The sequence below is a fragment of the Manis javanica genome, chromosome 3, assembly GCF_040802235.1.
Source record: "Manis javanica isolate MJ-LG chromosome 3, MJ_LKY, whole genome shotgun sequence".
NCBI classification, from domain to species: domain Eukaryota; kingdom Metazoa; phylum Chordata; class Mammalia; order Pholidota; family Manidae; genus Manis; species Manis javanica.
The window spans coordinates 60,921,504-60,940,677 of record NC_133158.1 but is presented as its reverse complement, the minus strand read 5'-3'; the positions used below and the strand labels follow the sequence as shown (position 1 = coordinate 60,940,677).

The 19,174-nt window shown below is 38.7% G+C and overlaps 1 protein-coding gene across 3 annotated transcripts in view; it reads right to left on the bottom strand.

Moving 5' to 3' along the window:
• GPR156 (G protein-coupled receptor 156) overlaps window positions 1-19,174 on the bottom strand; it is a 113,705-nt gene that overhangs the window by 66,833 nt on the left and 27,698 nt on the right. For all 3 annotated transcript variants that reach the window (XM_073231584.1, XM_037013243.2, XM_037013242.2), the window contains exons 2-3: window positions 4,974-5,422; window positions 4,627-4,763 (exon numbers count right to left, since the gene is read on the bottom strand). In XM_073231584.1, coding sequence (XP_073087685.1) covers window positions 4,627-4,763; window positions 4,974-5,069 — 233 coding nt within the window. In that variant the 5' untranslated portion in view covers window positions 5,070-5,422. The remainder of the gene's footprint in view (window positions 1-4,626; window positions 4,764-4,973; window positions 5,423-19,174) is intronic.

Genomic DNA, 19,174 nt, shown 5'->3' with positions numbered 1-19,174 from the left:
ACTTAAAGGGTGTCAGATGATCAGCTATGGAGGTACTCTTTTCTGATAATATTCCTTTCTCTTAATTAAAAAAAAAGCACTTACTGTGTGCTGACCTCCAATGAGTTCTGCACAGTGGTATAGAGGGCATGTCAAAGTGTGGGCAAAGGGTCTGTTTGTTTCTACGCAGAAGATCAAGGCCTAGCTTGGATACCCAGAAAATGAACTAAGATACGATATGAGGAGGAGCTTCCGGCATCAGCACTCTCTGGAGGACTCGTGCCGGGGGATGATCATCAAAAAGCCTCCACAGGGATCCGGACGATGCTGCGGTTGTGGCTGCATCCAGCCCACCATCTCCTGGACTTGCCATAAGAAGGAGGAGGGAGATGTCTAGGCTGGCATGTGCATACAGTGAGACAACGAATTTGACTGGATCTGTACTGTTGGAACTCAACCAGGAGTTGGGAGGGGTGCAAGTTGTAGCACCCCAAAATCTCATGACTATAGACTATCTATGGTTAAAAGAACATATGGGATGTGAACAGATCCCAGAAATGGGCTGCTTTAATTTGTCTGATGGTTCAAGTACAGTTGGAAAATATCCATCATATCATAGATAAATTTTCACAAATGCCTAGGGTGCCTAAATGGTTTTCTTGGCTTCACTGGAGATGGCTGGTAATTATAGATTTGCTTTGTTTATGTCACCGTATTCCTATTATGTCAATATGTGTGTGCAAATTAGTTAGTAGTTTAAAACCTATACATACTTAAGGTACTATACAAGAAGATATGTCAAAGAAATAATCAATCCTCCCAAGTTTCCTTCATATGCTACATCTATAGCTTTTCTTCTTCCTTCCTAATTACAAACTTTAAATAGAATTCGTGCCTCATATCGAATTTACCGAGTATCATAATTCCTCCAGGTGGTAAAGATACCTCGAGACAAGTGCTGGGCATAGAAGCCACAGGGCATAAATCTGCAAAGAAGTAAAAAGCTAACCTTTGCAAACAATATGGCTTCTCTCTCACTTACCAACTTTACATTTCCCTGTATGGCCCCGGAAGATGACTGGTTAGCCAGAGACGGGTAAGATTCCTCAAGGGAGGAACAACCTAAGACAGGCACAGTCGCAGGGGGGCCATCAGGTGAGAATTTGGGGATCAACAGAGGTGAGGCTCAGAACCTCACCCCCCCTGCTTTGAGAGAAATCTTCTGCATCCGTGGATGTCTTGCTGCCCTTGTCTAGCCTGGATTAATACTTAGTCCATAGGCACACACCTGATCATCTGATCATCTACATTTGCCTTCTTACAGCACTAAACTATGTTTTCTACCTTTATCTTGCATCTACCTACCACTTCAGCATTTTATTAAAAATAAAAATAATAATAATAATAGGAGAAATGTGGGATCAACATATAAATCAAGTACAAAAATCAAATGAATATTCATATTTGACCTGATGGTTTATAGGTCATATTGCATGATCAAAACCGAAAGTTTCTGTGATGACTGCCCTTGTACTGTTCACCAGGTAAGAATTTATTCACTCTGTAAGAATTCGTTCACCATGTAAGAACTTGTTCGTTATGCTTCAGAAGATTGGAGACTGACGAGAATTAGGCTTGAGATGGATTAATGATTGTACATTGAGCATTGACCCCCCTATACTGAATTTTATTGTTGTTAACAACCATTTGATCAATAAATATGAGAGATGCCCTCTCAAAAAAAAAAAAAAAAAAAAAAAAAAAAATCAAATGAATATTCATATTTGACCTGATGGTTTATAGGTCATATTGCATGATCAAAACCGAAAGTTTCTGTGATGAATGCCCTTGTACTGTTCACCATGTAAGAATTTATTCACTCTGTAAGAATTCGTTCACCATGTAAGAACTTGTTCGTTATGCTTCAGAAGATTGGAGACTGATGAGAATTAGGCTTGAGATGGATTAATGATTGTACATTGAGCATTGACCCCCCTATACTGAATTTTATTGTTGTTAACAACCATTTGATCAATAAATATGAGAGATGCCCTCTCAAAAAAAAAAAAAAAAAAAAAAAAAAACATAAAAAAAAAAAAAAAAAAAAAAAAAATGGAATATATGTAATTGAACATTACTGCATTATTTTTTTTATTAGAATATTTTTCTTCCTCTGGCACACACACATGTACATACACACACACAATAAAAAATTTAGAGATTGCAGAACTGGAATGAAATGCATCATCTAATTGTGATGTTGAAACTCTGAGCACATTTTATTATTTAAAAAGCATTTTTGAAATTACATTATTTTATCTTTCCTTTTCTAAACTTGTATGCTACTTAATTGCAAAATGAGTTTTTGTCCATAGTGCTGCTTAATATTTCCTTCTTTATGCCATGTCATGTTCCCACTGCAAGCAAGACAGGCAGCAAAATCTTTAATAGAATGTGAATATAGGTGTTTCTACTATAATACTGTATACAGGTGTTCCTGTTTTAACAGGTTATAAAAATGCTTTGAAAATCTTGCATTCTATAAAATTGTGTAAAAAATAATGGGTTATGGAAAAAATAGTATGGGGCCATAACAGTAGAGACATATTTAACTTTGAACCAGGGTACTAATAAAAATAATTATCCCAATTAAAATACTAGCACTCAGCAAATATCCATTACTATTTGTACTCAGGATCACAGATGGATTTTGCAGTGTTAATTCTACAAGATATAGTTCTCAAGGGCATTCACCTCCAATAATAAAATTGTCATCAAAATTAAAAATCTTCTCTGGATCTGTGCTTCAACTATCAGTTTTTTTTAAATACAAGAGAAATGTCTTCTTTGCTTTATCATCTAGTCATACAGCTTCATCAGAGAGCTTCATGTCGCAGGAAGGACACCAGTTCTTCAAGCCATTAAACCAACTACAAATTGTACTGACATAGTATCTTTAGTTTAAGTTTTCCTTCTTTAACTATAAGAAAGCTTGTGCCTGAATACTTTAAACGATTGATTTGCTGGGGAAAATACGACATATGAACCAATGATATTATTTTCTTATTTTCCAATCAGATATGAATTTGTATTATAGAAATATAGTGCAGCTGAAAATACTATATGTACTCCATAGTTTTATAATCTTGAAATGCATGATTTTCTTTGTCATTTTCTTGACAGTGGGATTTAAATATTCTTCTTCACAGGATAACTAAAGCATATTTACTGAGCACCTTTTATGTTCCAGAGTCTGTTCTAAATGCTAGAGACAGTGGTGAGCATGACAGACAAGGTCCCTGTGTTCAAAGACTTTACTTTATGGTGGGGGATACAGACAATAATCAGGTAAACTGATAAATATGGTAATATCAGAGAGTTATACTTACTATAAAGAAAATAAAATGGTTATGGTATATGGTATGACATGTGGGGATTAGGTGACCATTCTGTAGTGAGGCTACTTTAGATAGGGTGATCAGGGAAAGCTTGTCTGTATAGGTGACATTTGAGCCAAGATATAACACAAGAGGGTACTAGTCACAGGAAGATCTGGAGAGGACTGTCATTCAGTAGAAACAGTAAGTGAACAATTGATCAAAGGCCTTGAAATGGGTGTGAGCTTAGCGTATTTGAGGAACAGAATGGAAAGTAGCAGGGGCAGCTTCTGGGATATATGCAGGATGGAGTGCCACACACCACTGCCACACTGAGGTTGATCCAGGAGGTCAAGTCACTGCTGCCTAACAATTCCACGTCCTCCACCTCAAATCGCCAATGGCACCCCAAAATGCCTGCTAGACAAATCCAAATGACTGACCCTTATCTGACAGCCAAACCTAGACAATGGAGCACCACACACTTGATTACCAGAAAATATAAGGCTGGAGTGAGGCCAGACGAGTTACGCCTCTTTGGGGGAGTTGCTGAAATCTGATGGGACTCCATCCAGAAGTCAGCTGTGGGCCAGAGAGAGAGGGCTGGAGTGGGGCTGTCTGGAGGCAGCCTGAGGGCACAAAATGTTGGAGTGGGAGACATGTGGTGGGCCTTGAGCGAAAGGATGAATAACAGTAAAGGCAGGATTCTGCAAGTCCTTTCCAATAAAAGGTCTTCATTTTGTTCCTTTTGCCAGCCCCGGGAGCCCTCAATACTTATCTTGATGAGCTAGAGATTCTCCAACCAGCCAGTATTATCTAGCAGAACTAGCCAGGTAGTAGGGCCACACTATTTTTACAGAAATTATTTGAATTTTATTTTAACACTGCCTCCAGACTGGCTTAAATTGTACCATCCATAAACTTTAATGTTACTTTGGAATATATTGTTTTACATTCTGTTTTTAATACAAATACCTCATCTTCTCAGAAGAATCAAACTCTCCTTTATGAAGAGTGTCTCATCCACTCTCCTCTTTGGGTGTCCTTGAGGTACTTAGCACAATAGCAGGCTAGATCTTTCTCCTTCTCAAGAAGAAATTATACTGCAAGGCCAGGACTATTTCAGGGGGTAAGTTCTCACATAGCTTAATGCCACATAGGACACTAGCTTTGCTGATACCACCTAGCAGCTCTTGGTGCCAAACTGATACTAACATTCTGAGTTTCATGATTCAGGCTATAAGAGACAAACTAGGCATGGGCTGCTTACCTGTTCTTCCTGAAGCGAATTGTGAAGCCAAGAAAGAAGGCTATCAGAAGAAGTCCACAGCTGTGAAAAGTCCACACAATACCCAAAAGGACAGGAGATAATGAAGAAATGGTCTTACTGCTGTGATGGGAAGAGGTCTGAGAACAGAATAAAGAGAAGCTGTTAGGAATGAAGGCTCTTCTACAGATCAGACACGAACTGGTCCATCATCATCAAAGCCGGGAAATACATGTCCTGTGCGAGCATTTCCTCCCCCTCTTCTTCCGCCTCCTTCACCTCCCCACCACCATCACCACCACCACCATGTACCTCTGAGCAGCCCTGACCCACCATGGCTGCTCACTTACAATTGTGGTCCTGCAGAGATCATGAAGCGATCTCCGATCTAGCTCCTGGCCAGAAAAACCATCACACAATTCAGAGCAGTTTATTTCAGGCTCCATGTCATCACATGCTCTTCTTGGTGTGTGCTTATTCACAGTCTTGGTTACCCTCTGTTCGGTAACCAGCAGCTCCTTGACTAAAACACAAGAGCAATTCAAATCTTTTCTTCAGAGGCACCATTTTGGAGCTGTCTCCTGCCTCAGAATCTGGGATGAACAACCCGTTTGTATGGAAGCAAAGGGTTATTTCACTAGGCTTCTTCATCAGATACCCTCTGGCTTTCCTTGTGTTCTGCCACCGAGTCACACCATGTGAGTCGAGGGGGCATCTTAGCAATCATTAGGGTACATGAAGTGATGGTTCGGGCTTGCCACCAGATGGCAGTCACTGCTCCAAGCACTCATGCAGGTCCCTAAGGAACAGAAAACAATTAAACCTGGTAACACACATAAACACAAACATATATATACATATATTCTAATGGTTTATTACAGTGGTTTAAAAATATCTTGTACATTATAATTACATATAGTTGTATTTTTGTTAAATATAGCTATATGCTTTATTACCTATAACAAAGTTTTAAAATAGAATATATACTAAATGAATATATTTTTAAACCTTTATAATAAACAATACTTAAAAATAAAGCCAAAACTCATCGAATAGTTTATAGATATAAAGCTCTACAGTCTCTCTTCATAACCCTTTCACAGTCCAGCACTACTACAAAAACTTTAGTTTACATATGTAAGGAGCATGTTCCTTTTATACCTACTAGGAAATCCCCTGACCTTCCAAGATTTTTCCACACTACTCATGACTTAAGCTCTATCAGTTCCTTCATGGCAGTGGGCTCAGGAGCCCCATGCTATCTGCATGCAAAGTCTGTCAGTCACATGAACACTTGTTCACTCAGTGAGCAGAGGAACATTCTATGTCCAGTCAGCTGGGGTCACAGAAGTACACACAACCCTTTTGTCAAGAGTTTTTTGTTTGTTTTGAAGCTGTAGACTACTACAGGTGAGACATTGAAGTAGACATTATCTCCCTATTACTCGGGTAATAGGGAGAGAAACTGAGGAGATCTGGGAATTCCCAGAGTGAGTGGCCAGAGGATGGTGTTATTTCTCTCAGAAGATGCTTGCAATATGAATACTGCAATCTTAAAAGAAGTTCTACCTTGCAGAACAAAAGTAGAAATGCAGAAAAGCTCAAATTAGCCCCAGCATAAAAGGTAGACATGTCTGTAATTTTTTTTTTTGAGTAAGCCATCCCTTAATAGAGAAAACAGATTGGAAATTTTACTAGTAGGAATTTAAAAGATGCCACTTCTACTTTGTGTTTTTGAAACAGCTTAGAAGTTTTCTTCTAGCATGGAGGAAAATGGAAGAGAAAAATATCAGTTATTATTATTTCAACAACCACTGAACACCGGACTAGTGTTTAAGCCAGAATAATAGTGACAGGTGTAGAATGCCATCTTTGGATTCTGCATGTTTAGACATAAACAATATAACACCAGGTGCTGCCCATTCATTGGCCTCTCATATGCTCCTGAATTATTTACCAGGCTCATTACAATGAAACCCCAAGAAAACTAAAAGCCACTGTCACCTATCAATACATTTAAATTCATGTGCAGTTTAGTCAGATTACTGAATGAAAAATTAAGAAACATAAAAACATGACTGCATCCTAATTAAGTTGAAGTTTCACTTGCAGAAAAGAAAATCTTTTTCTTGTTTTAAGAGTAGGCCCCTATGTCTCTTCTCTCACACAGCGATATTAGAAGCCACAGGGAGGAAATTCAACATGATGGACTGGAAGACATATTTTTCCTGTATTGCCCTCTAATCACACTGCCAAATAGCATATTTATATTTGAACTGTAAAAAGTCCATGTTTTTGTATCTTTAATTCATGTAGAAGAACAAATCAATGTATGTGTGTGTATAAAACCTCATTTCATTATCACAACAGTGTCATGTGAGGTAAACATCACCATTTTCAAAAAAGGAAACTGAAGAGCAGAGAAGTGGAGAACCTTGCTCTAAATAATGTAAAGGTAGGACTTGAATCCAGGAATTTTAATTCCAAGGTCAATGTTCTTCTAGTATATTTCAAAAAAATGGGGCAGACAATCTGGACTGATCTCTCCCAAGAAGACACCAAATGGACTGGTAGGTTTCTTCATGTTTAGTGCCCAGAAATTCATTTCTTTGGGTTCCCTGGAGTGTGGGACACAATAGTGTATCTGTACCAGTAGTTCTCAGTGGGGCAATTTTGCACCTCCAGAGAGCATCTGGCAATATCTGGAGACATTGAGGAGGGTGTTCCGGACATTTAGTAGGTAGAGGCCAGGGAGGCTGCTGAACAGCCTGCAAATAACAGGACATTCTAAATAACAAAGAATTATCCAGCCTGAAATGTCAATAATGCTGCTTGAGAAACTCTGGTCAGAATTGTGGATCCTAGAAGGGCTAAGTCCAAATCATCTTTGGGAGATTCTGTGAACATGGTGGGGTTGTCCATCTGAATATAAACTCCCTGGGGGATAAATTTCCGAGTATGTGCCAAAGGTCCCCTTGTCCGGACTGAACTCACTGGCATGGAGCTCTAAATGCTAGCCCTGCTTCTTCCACAGATATCCAGCATAGGCATTTTATATACCACGATACTTGGCTCCCCCATGGGACAGGCATGTGACTACAATGTTAGCACACATTCACAGAGGTTCAGTTCACACCTAAGAAGCTGATGAAACAGTAAATGGTTTAGTCATTGAGAGGAGAATGATTTCAAAAGTGTCAAGTGATTGGGAAAGTGGGTGGGGAGAAGTGTGTCAGAGAAGGTAATGGTGAGGCATCTAAGCACAAAATAGATACAGAATCCAAGGCGCAAAGAGGAGGTCTGCCAGGTCCCTCAAAGAGCAGATTCTGTCCCCCGACCCCCTGTACACACAGTGCCCCTGGAGATAAACTGTCTAGACCACTGACAGTAGCAGACCCAAGACCATGCAGAGTGGGACTTAAAGTTCATTTGACAGAGACTACAGAATCCAGCCCAGTTATTAGGATCAGGAAAAAACCTATTGCATCAGCTACACTGTTTCCAAGTACAAGATGGTCTTTCACTGGTTATGACTCTCAACAGTCCATATCTTTCTGCAACATCTCCCTATTCTTCCACACATTATTTCTGCCATTGAAAAACTAGTCCTATAACTAGCATCTTTTTAATAGTTGTTTTGCCCTTGGTAGAACTTCTGCTTCTGTTCATGAAAAATTAACTGCTATAGGAATTACCGTCCCATTCTAAACTACTTGAAAACCAGATAAAACCTATGAAAAAACGTTTTACAGACATTGGATAACAGTTATTATAGGACTGTGGAAATGAGGTGAACCCTATAATCGACTGATATATATAAAATGGGATACATATAAATAAATAGTATTTCAATTATTATAACTGACCCCTAGTTACTGTCTAGAGGCAGTTGCCAGAAAACAGAATAAGGAAGAAAACCTAAACAGTGTCTAGAAGTCTTGTTGAGGTATACAGAACAGACTGGAGTTAGGGATATTGAAGGAGACAAAATTTGTGAGGCAGAGTATGGAAAAAAGGGAGATACAACAAGAGAGAATGATTTGGAAATCTGCAGGGGATGCCCTCAATCTTTTCCTGAGTACTGATCTAGGTATGAGTGAAAGGAAACAATATGAAGTAGAAAAAACAACCACTAGCAGCCAGTAGGTGAACAATTCCTGGAGTTTACACAAGGCTGGGAATAGTTTGTGTTCTCACCAGCCAGAGTGGAGAGATCTCATAACTTGATAGAATTCTCCAAAATATCAATATATTATAGTGAAACTAAATGAACCCTATACTAGAAACTAGTCTGGACCTGCCCTAATAATGCTTAAAAGAAAGCCTCAAAAGGATCAAATTATTTTACAAGAAACTCAGCTGCATTCCAGAACACAATGCAACACCTTTTCAAAGAATACAAGATCCAACACTCAATAACATAAAATTCAAATGTGCATCATCCAATAAAAAATTACCAGGTGAGCAAAGAGGCAAAAGATATTACCTATGACCATATAGTTTTAAAAATTCAATAAAAAAATACAAAAATGATATATGTAGCACACAAGGACCTTAAAACAACTATCATAAATATACTCAAAGATCCAAATAGAACATGAACAAAATAAGGAGACAGATGATAGAAAAAAGACCCAAATATAATTCTAGGCATATTCTGTATATGCTGTATATTCAAGTATATTCTGAAATTTAATATCTAGGCATATTCTGTATATGCTATATATTCAAGTATTTCTGAAATTTAAAACACACTAGACTGGAGACTGCAAAAACAAAGTATCAGTTAACTTAAAGACAAAGAACAAAAATTATCCAAAATGAGACAAAATGATTGGTAAAAATGGACATAATAGCCTCAGAGACTGTGGCACAACAGCAAATGCTCTAACATATGTGTAACTGGAGTAATGGAAAAAAGGGGGAAAACAGAAAAAAATTTGAAATAAATTACCAAAATTTTTTCAATTTGATGAGAAACATAAGCCTACAGTTCCAAGAAACTAAAGCAACCCCAGGCAGCATAAACATTATAACACACACATACACACCATGGTACATCATAATGAAATTACAGAAAACTAGTGATAAAGCTAAAGTATTAGATCCAGCCAGATTATGTAGAGAAACAACAGTAAGATTTACAGCAGATTTCTCATTTGAAATCATGTGAGAAGAGAATGGAAGAACACTTAAAGTGCTGGAAAAAAAAAAAGTCAACCCAGAATACAATATCCAGTGAAAATGGCAAATTCTGAGAGACATGTACTACAAGAAATGTTAGAAAAAAGTTCTTTGGGCAGAAGAAAATGATACCGCACAGAAATCTGGATCTATACAAAGGAATAAAGGGTGCTGGAAATGGCAAATATGTGGGTAAAGGTAAGATAATTGTTTTTGTTATTTTTTTAAAGTTATGCTTATAAGCACATACCTATTGGAAAAATAGACATATGGAATTCCCCTTTATACCTATATCACCTATGTCCTTTCATTTTCAAACACAACTGCCTTGGTTCATATTCATATTCTCATTGCCAGTCCAGTTGTTGCCTGAATTACCAACAATAAAGCTGAATCATAAAAGCTTCCAGAGCCATGAAGTGATGAGATGAACATGTTAGGGGATGATGCATATACATTAATGCAGAACTTCATAGTTACACATTTCCTTTTCCCCAAAAACTCTGTTGCTGCTAATATTCATTCACTTAACTAAAAATTTCTGAGCAATAATAATGTGACAGGCACTGTTCTAGGCATCTGGAATACACAGATGAACAAAACAAAAGATCCTTGCCTTTACAGAATTTGTATTATGATGGGGGGAGTCACACAATAATCAGTGGGCATAATACATAAGTAAATTAAACAGTATTTTGAAGGTGTTAAGGACCATGGAAGAAAAAGTAGATCAGGGCAAGAACATTTGGGAATGCCACAGGGGGAGTGAAGCAGTTTTAAATGAGGTTGTCATATGACCCAGCAATTCCACTTTTGGGAGTTAACCCAAAGATACTAGGCTAAGTGAAATAAGCCAGGCAGAGGAAGACAAATACCATGTGATTTCACTTATATGTGGAATCTTAAGAACAAGACAAATGAACAAAACAGAAAGAGACTCTTAGACACAAAGAAGAGACTGAGTGTTGCCATAGAAAAGGGGTAAGGGAGGGTGAAGGTGTTAAAGAGGAACAAAATCCCAATTACGGTATAAATTAGCCACCAGGATGAAAGCACAACAAAGGGAATATAGTGAATAATACGGCAACATCATTTCATATTGAAAATAGTAACAACACTTATTGGGGTGAGAATTTCATAGATAACTGTCGAATCACCATGTGGTACACCTGAAACCAATATAATATTGTATATCACTTCAGTAAAGATAAAAAGGAACAAAGTGAAAAAATATTTGTTGGATAATTAATAAAGGCTCACTGTGAAATAACAGGATGTAAATAAATAAGATTGCCAAGTTTGGTCATATAAAACTAAAAAATGAAGGGCTAATTCTATAGTGAAAATTATAATAGTTTTCAACATTAACGTATCTGTTGATATTGCAGGGGATGAGTGGTATTGATGATAAAAGAATGCCTCTAGTCAGAGTCACCTGAAAATGACCAGTTAAGTCAAACTAAATTGAGGGAGAATTTACTTCTTCACTTCTCTTCAGCAATTTCTTACATTTCAGGTGACCTTCATGGAATATTTAGAGCTCTCTGTTTGCGCCCAGGTCTACCATCTAGAGAACCTGTCCATGCATGTGTTCATCTCAACTTTCCCTCTTTGACCTAATTCTATTAGATGTTCACATTTCAGTGATTCCTGAGAGTTTAGCTTTGTTACCTTGGTGTGCAGCTGTTACTTAAAATTGTTTTATAATTCAAAGGTAGTTTTGAAACTCAAAAAAGTACAAAGAAGAAAATAACCCAGAATTAAGCATTAACCCCTTGGCATATTCACTTCAGATAACCCTTCCCACTCACCAGTACCATCCCTCCAAGAAAAATCACCCTACTGTTTTAGCATAAACAATGTTTGGTTTTTAAAAGTTAGGAATATCTCAATGTTTAAAAAAGAATGAAAAAATATCTATATACTGGTATGATTTACAGGGCATATTGTTTAAAAAAAAGCAAAATGCAACTTATGCATATAGTATGCTGCCTTTTGTGTAGGAAAGGAGAGGAAATTCATATAGGTCATTGGTTTATTTTCAAAAAGAAACAGTGGAAGAATAAAAGCATTACTTATCAGAGGAGGAAAAGAACAAGGGGGAGAGGACAGGGAGGCAAAATAGACCTCTCAGTGTTTATAGTTTTGACTCTGAAACCGTGTAAATATTTTACTTGTTTTAAAAACAAAATCCAATCAGAAAGAGGAAAATCAATCTCTAAAAATTAAAAACAAATTAAATTTAACTATATCAAGTTGATGGTATAACCACATAGAAAGGAATTATTTTAAGTGGCAGTAATTTGATTATGCATCCTAAGGAGAAAAAATAGCCACAAAAAAATCTTAAATGGCAATACCTGGATATTGTTCCTATTTTATATATATGGAAACACACACATATTTATATATGCATATAACTGCTAGATAAAGCAAATGAGTAATTATATTCATATCACTGGGAACTGAGATACTAAAGTAAGACAAAAGAAATGCACATATAAAATAAAATAAGTAAAAACCTTTCAAACTTTAATTTAAAAGGGAAATACCAGTATGGACTCAATTAATTTTTTTTCTCAAAACATTCATTATTTCCTACTCTGTTAACTGAGCTTGGAAGTAATTATGACTCAGTTACAATAAACACTCCAAGAGCCAAGGTCTCCCAAACCATTTCACACTTAAAAGAACCAGGCTTCTTTAGCAAAATAGCCAACTTAAGTTAGGGAGCTGGAAATATACAAGATGAACCTGGGATATCTTGCCATACTAGAAAATAAAAAAGTTTTCAGAGAAATACAGAATCATGTCCAAAGGATACAGGAGTCAGCTGGCTCCCAATGGCCAACGACAGGATAATCTGAGCATCAAAAATAAGAATACAATGCACTGAAACACATATGGCACATAGAAAGCATGCAATAAATGCTTTTTGAATGAATGAATAGATTTAGCCTTGTAAGCATTAATAGCATATTGTTGAGGATGTGGTCTACAGTACTGACTTAGTGGCTCCTCCTTGAGTACTCCTGGTATAAATTTGTCTTCCTCTCAAATACCACGAAATGTTAACCTTTTTCTAGAACATTTTTATGTCACGAATAGTATGTTTCTCTCTTTTGTGGCCACTGGGAAGTTCAGAATCCAATGTGTGGCTCACTTACAGCAACTGTGCAGTGTTAAGTATCTCTGGCTCCCTTCATTATCCTATGCCTATTTTCCTTTTGTCCTGATTTCTTCACCTCTTTATTTTTCATCCCATTATATGTTTTATATTAAATGCAGAAGATGGGACGATTGGAGTAATGGGGATGTTTCTACCCATTGTGAGCAAACAGGTATTATTTGAAGTACCTCAGCCTCAGGTTGCTCACTAAGTGAGATTAAGAAAGAACCACATACAAATGAATAAAAAATATGTCTAGTCAAACCACCACCACAAACAGCATTGTACTAGATGTTTACTAAGGTTCTTCTGGCACCAATGTTGTCTGAGGTATCAGGTCTCCATTAACTATGTTAGTGTAGGCAGCAGATACACAGATAATTATAAACAGCAGGGAATGTAAAATGCATTTTTCATTGCCTTTCAATGCATTGTGTTGTGTTCTGGTAAATTTGCAAGCATCCTAAATATGGGTCACTTACAGTGAATCTCACTTCTGTTCCCTGAGCATACACTATTCTTTGTGGGAAGAGCAGGCAGAGGGGATTCAGGCCCCCCTAAAAGACCACCTGTCATATAGATCCTCAACACAAGATAATGGCTCACAGTTGTAAATACTCCCTAAGGGGGCATGAGCATGAAATAAGGGTGGGAAAGTATTGCGTATATAGGAGCAGATAGTTCAGTCAGGGAAAATAGGTGAAGTCGCAGAATGGTGGGGCTGAAAGCAACCTTAGATATCATAAAATCTAATCTGTTCATTTTATGGGTAAGGAAACAGCCCCACAGAGGCTGAGGTTCAGGATCACACAGTAAGTAACAGGAGCAGAGTTCACTGCTTTTTTAATATTACTTTAAAGGACCTTTAAAGGAAGTATGGTTGGCCTTTCACACATTTGGGACAGAGGCCTGGACCTGAGGAAACAGGCAGGGTCATGGGGTAACAGCTCCAGGGTTGTAGGTAAGCAGTCTGTGGAGGAGGTCCAAGAAAGAAAAGGAACACAGTGGAAAGGGAACAAATACTCCTTTGGGAGACTACAAATTTTGGAACTTACACATTTTCTCCCAAACAATATAAAGTGGACTGAATTAATCTGCTTCTCATAACCTCACATTTGCCTTATAGAAGAGGGAGAGATGATGAAAGTTCTCTTCAAAGCCTTTGACATACCTCCAATTAAATTTTCAACATACTTGTATAGTTTCTGAATAATCATCCAAGGACCCTGCGGCAGGGTCTTTCCTCACACAAGGCATCTTGACTCACCAGAGGGAAAAGCAGGGGAAGGGAGAGGCTGCTCCAAAAACATCCCTCTATTTTAAAAGCAGAACAGAAACACTGAGTGTCCCTTGGCAGGGGTGGGAGGTAGTTGGGGTTGGAGGAAGGAGAGGGGACTTGATTCACCCACTTAGTTTAGTAGATCTCAGAGAAAAGAAGGCTTCAGGATCCTTGCGCTTTGTATGAATCCTTGAACTGTACCACCATTCTTTCCTAATCTCTGTGTTCCACAGCCTCTCCCCTCCTGAGCTTGCCAGCCCACAGTTAGTGATCTTTCCACAATCTGGAGAACATGTTTGCTCGACATTATAGAAGGCTATACCCAAGTTTTACTGTCATAATCCTTATAACTTTCTTCCACTAAAACCAGATTTCTCCCTTTGCTATACAGTGCTTAAATTTTTCTCGCTGCTTGGCAGAATCATGGTGAATCAGACTGACTACTGAATTGGGTTCCCCACAGGACCTGGGAAACAGTGCTCTAAGTAGTAAGTTTACTGTCAACAGTAGCTCAGCTGAGTACAGGGCACATTCCAGGGCCCCGGGGCCAATCAGCACCCCATCCCAGTGCTTGGAGTTCAGCTTCACTTAACCAATTTGAGGAACCCTGGGTACAACAAGCGGCACTGAAATGGACACAGCCAAAGCTGAATATAAGTTTTAGCTCCAACATTTTCTTTCTGTGGCACCTTAGGTTAGTCACTTACTTTCTCCAATTCTCACTGCCTCCTCAATGAAATGAGGATAATATGATCTACACCTCATAGGTTTTGCTGGTGATTAAATCATATGATGAACAGGATGTGTGCAAGTGCAAATGTAACTAATGCGTACTAGATTGTCAATAAATACCAGCTTCTTTAATTTCCATGATATTGAAGGCTCATCTATACAGAAGACATGGGGCACATAACTGAGGTTATGCATCTTATTTCTCTAAATTTCCTAGCAGAATCCCAAGTTCTGAACCATTAATGTATCTTCTAACACAAAGAGCAATTATCTGTGTACTGTACTTAAAATCAGATTTTGTAAGAATAATGAATTATAGATCCACAATGGTTAGAGACCATGTTCATTAATCCAATAATCAACTATTATGTACTAGTCACTGTGCTAAAAGCTAGAGATGCAGCAGGGAACAAGCCAACATGGTCTTGCTCTAGCACCCAGCATAGTGCATGGTACATAGTAGGTAATCAATACATATTTGTTGAACCCAGAGAGATTAGAAAGCATTATATAGTATGGGAGTCCGAGACTTCTACGAACAATCCTCAGGACCATACAGATATTCCTATAACCCAGGAGAAGCAGGTTTGATTCATGAAGGAGGGCTGGACATCCCCTTGACTACAGTGGGAGCATCTCCTGCTCTAAGAGCCCTGCCCTGCAGGGTTTTGCTGACTCTGTACTCTCAGGTGTAAGCTGGCACAACCACAAGAACTGGGCTGTGAGTCACTACTGCCTTATAGACAGATCTCAGAGACCTATTAATATTCCATACTATTGCCAGGAACTGTAGTTAGGAATTTAAAAAACAATAGCACCAATATACAAAACCCTCACCAACTTCCCAGAGTTGCACTTTTACATAAAAGCACTTAGGTACTATTATGCAAATTATACATGCATGATTTCCATAAAAACCAGTCACAAATGTCAATTAGCACTCATTTATATGCAATAAAATTCTCATTTGAAAATTATTGAGAGCCAAAAATGAATTCCACTTGACTGCCCTCCTTTAATGAGAACTGCTGTGGAGCGCTCTATGCCATTACTCATCAGTGAAACAGTAAGGTGTCAGGACAAATCAAGCTTCAGGCAACAGAAGGACCAGAGAGAATGATCATTTGAAGGTTTCAGTGGCTGGTTTTAAACAGCTTATTTTATGTTCTACAGCTGAGACCTCTGCCCTATTGGATACTCAGAGCACAGGCTGAGTGAATTCATTCATCTTGCAAACAGAGCTACGGTGATATTCAGCACTCCTTTAAAGGATGCTTGTGAGGTTTCCACAACTGGAAAAAGGTAAATAAAATTTCTCAGGTTCAGTCTGTTCAGGAGACTGAATGTTCTACTCCTCAAAGGAAGCAGAAATCCAAAGCCCTTGGAATTACTGGGGCTCATCCCTGAAAAGCCTGGTTTGCTCAGAATTTTTATGAGCAAACTTAACATGCTGTGTCCCTGAATTCCAGTTTCAGTTGGACACTGGCTTTCTTCAAACTGTTGTTCAGCATTGCTGTGCAACCCAAGACACCTTTGTGAAAGCAATTTGGGCTCTGTGAGGATAAAGAGATGAAAAATGTAAGTTATCAACACTAGACTGTTTATTCTGTACCCACGTCCTTAACTAATGGTCCTAAACTTGGCCTGGAAGCAGAGGGTAGAGAATAGGGTTTCCTAAGTAGAGTTTAACCCAGTGATTATCACACTTCAGGGCACATCATAATCACCTGGAATGCTCCTTAAAAAAAGCTAATTGCTGGCCCTCACCTCCAGGCTTTCTGATACACCAGGGCCTGAGAATTTGCATTTGTATTAAGTTCCCAGGTGATGCTGTACTTAATGATCTGGGAATCATACCATGAAAACCCCAGTCCAGCTAAAGGAACCAAACATAGGGCTTTCATCAGAGTTTAAACCACACAAACTCTTGGAGTAACTTTTGTCACTCCAAGCTGCTGTGATGAACCTCAAGTACACATGTATAGATCAAGGCATTTGACTCTTTCATTAGAAATTAATTTCTGAGAAGCATTACCCAGAAATTAAAACAGCATTCAACTTTTTCATTCTTCATACCATGATTCTTAATACTTTTTGGACATGAGGTACTGATGAAAGCTATGGACCCTCTTCTGAAAAAACAAACAAGTATATAATATTTTATCCAGAGTGGGATCACAAGCTATCCATCAACCACGCTCCCCCTCAACCACCCTACAAACACCAGTCATCCCAAGTGAAAAGGATCATTTCAAACCACAACTCACCTGAAGCCAGGGATAAAAAGAAATTTCAATTATTATTCTTTATATTGTTATCATAAGTTAAACATTTCTTTGTGGCTACCCACATATAAAGCATGGGGTATTAAGATACTAAAGGTTATGCCAAACTCTGTATCAATTAGAACATTTTAACAATCACTTTTTAAAACTATTCACTTTTTAATATGTTTATTCTTTAGTGTGTCTCACCTGAAAGGGACTGCCCCCAGGCAAGTTCACTCTGGATTCAGTGAGATGGAATAACAATGGAATGTTAGGGGCAAAAGGGTTTATACCAAGCTTTATTCCAACAGTGGCAGGTCAGCAGGTCAAGTGCTGGAATCCCGTCTGCCTCTGAGGTGTTCGCAACCAGTTCTGTCTGCCTCTGGGCAGAACACTGGGCGGAGCTCTTTATATAGTAACACCATCAATAATGGCTGATTGCCAAGGGTGTGGAAGCAGTTGCCTAGTAGTAGGCCAATTACATGATCAAATAGTTCAGGGTCAGGTGAGGATCCTGGTCATTGGAACTTTCATTTTACCTACAAGGGCAATAATCTTTGTATTTTAATTGGAACAGTATATTTGTTCTTAGGATCATCACTGACAGAAATGAGTTAAAAATCTATTATGTCACTATTTATCTAACCTGTTTTAGTTCCTTTTCTTATATTATTTACTCTCTCATTTTCCTATGTTTTCTCTTTTTTAAAAACAGCTCTCTTGAGGTATATATTCCATACAATATGTGGCACATATTTAAAGTGCCGTATTTCCTATGTGTTTCAGTCCCAAGCAAGTTCACTATGGATTCAATGAAACCAAGGAATGACAATGGAATATTCTTGGGCTGAAAGGGTTTATACCCAACTTTATTCCCACAGTTACAGGTCAATCACTAGAACCCCACTCAGAGCAAGTCTGCATGCAGCGAGCCAGTCTCTGCCTCTGGGCCTCTCTGCCTGCACAGCCATCTCAGTCTCTGTCCTTGGCGCTGCCAACACTCCATTCTGCTCTCCTGAAGCCTTGCAGCTGTGCCACTGTGTTGCCCAGAGCACTGGGCAGAGCTCTTTATATAGAGTTAATAACAATGAATTGCCTGCATGTGTGTAGCAGGCAAGCCAACCAAGGCCAGGTGAGAATCCTGGCCATAGGAACCTTCACTTTATCCACACTCCACCCCTCCAGGATTCTCACCTCTCAAGCTATGTGCCCTCACTCCTCTGCAATGGTCCCTGTGCAAGGAAGCTGGAACATTGTAACCAAATTCCATAATAACATAATAACAACAGGGCTATGACAATATGCAAATAACAAAAATTATGACAAATTATAATAACCCTCAAGCCTGAGGAGATCCATTGCCACCAAGTGGTCATCCTGACTGCCTTCAAACCAGTTCTATTCAAATGAGTTAACCAAAAGGGCCATGGGTGGGCCTTATAATAACCACCTTCTCCAGCCTCTCCAGCAGAAAGTCTTGCAGACACATAGGCCAATATCGTTGCTTTGTCTCTGGCTTCTGCTTCATCCTCACAGGCCAGAACCACTGCTCCAGTCTCAATTGTTGCCACAGCTCCAGTTAGAGTCTATATGACTTTCCATGCAATTTCTGTCTGTCTGCTCCTGCCTCTATCAAATCAACCCACATTTGGGTCCTCGTGACCTTCACGGGGCCCTTTAAATTCTTTGAGTAGCAGACCATATTTCCTTTTGTGCTTTCACTGATTGAGCCTGAGGATAGAAGCAGAGCATGGAGTGCTCCATGACCTGAGGATGGGGCTGCACCTCTCCTGGAGGAACCCATAGTCGCCAAGTCTTTATTTTCTTTTGGGCTTTCCAGCAACTTTCAACTGGTTGGGGTTTCAACCAAGGAGGGGCTGATGCCTTTGGCACTGGCAGGGCCTCTACTCCCACCTGTTT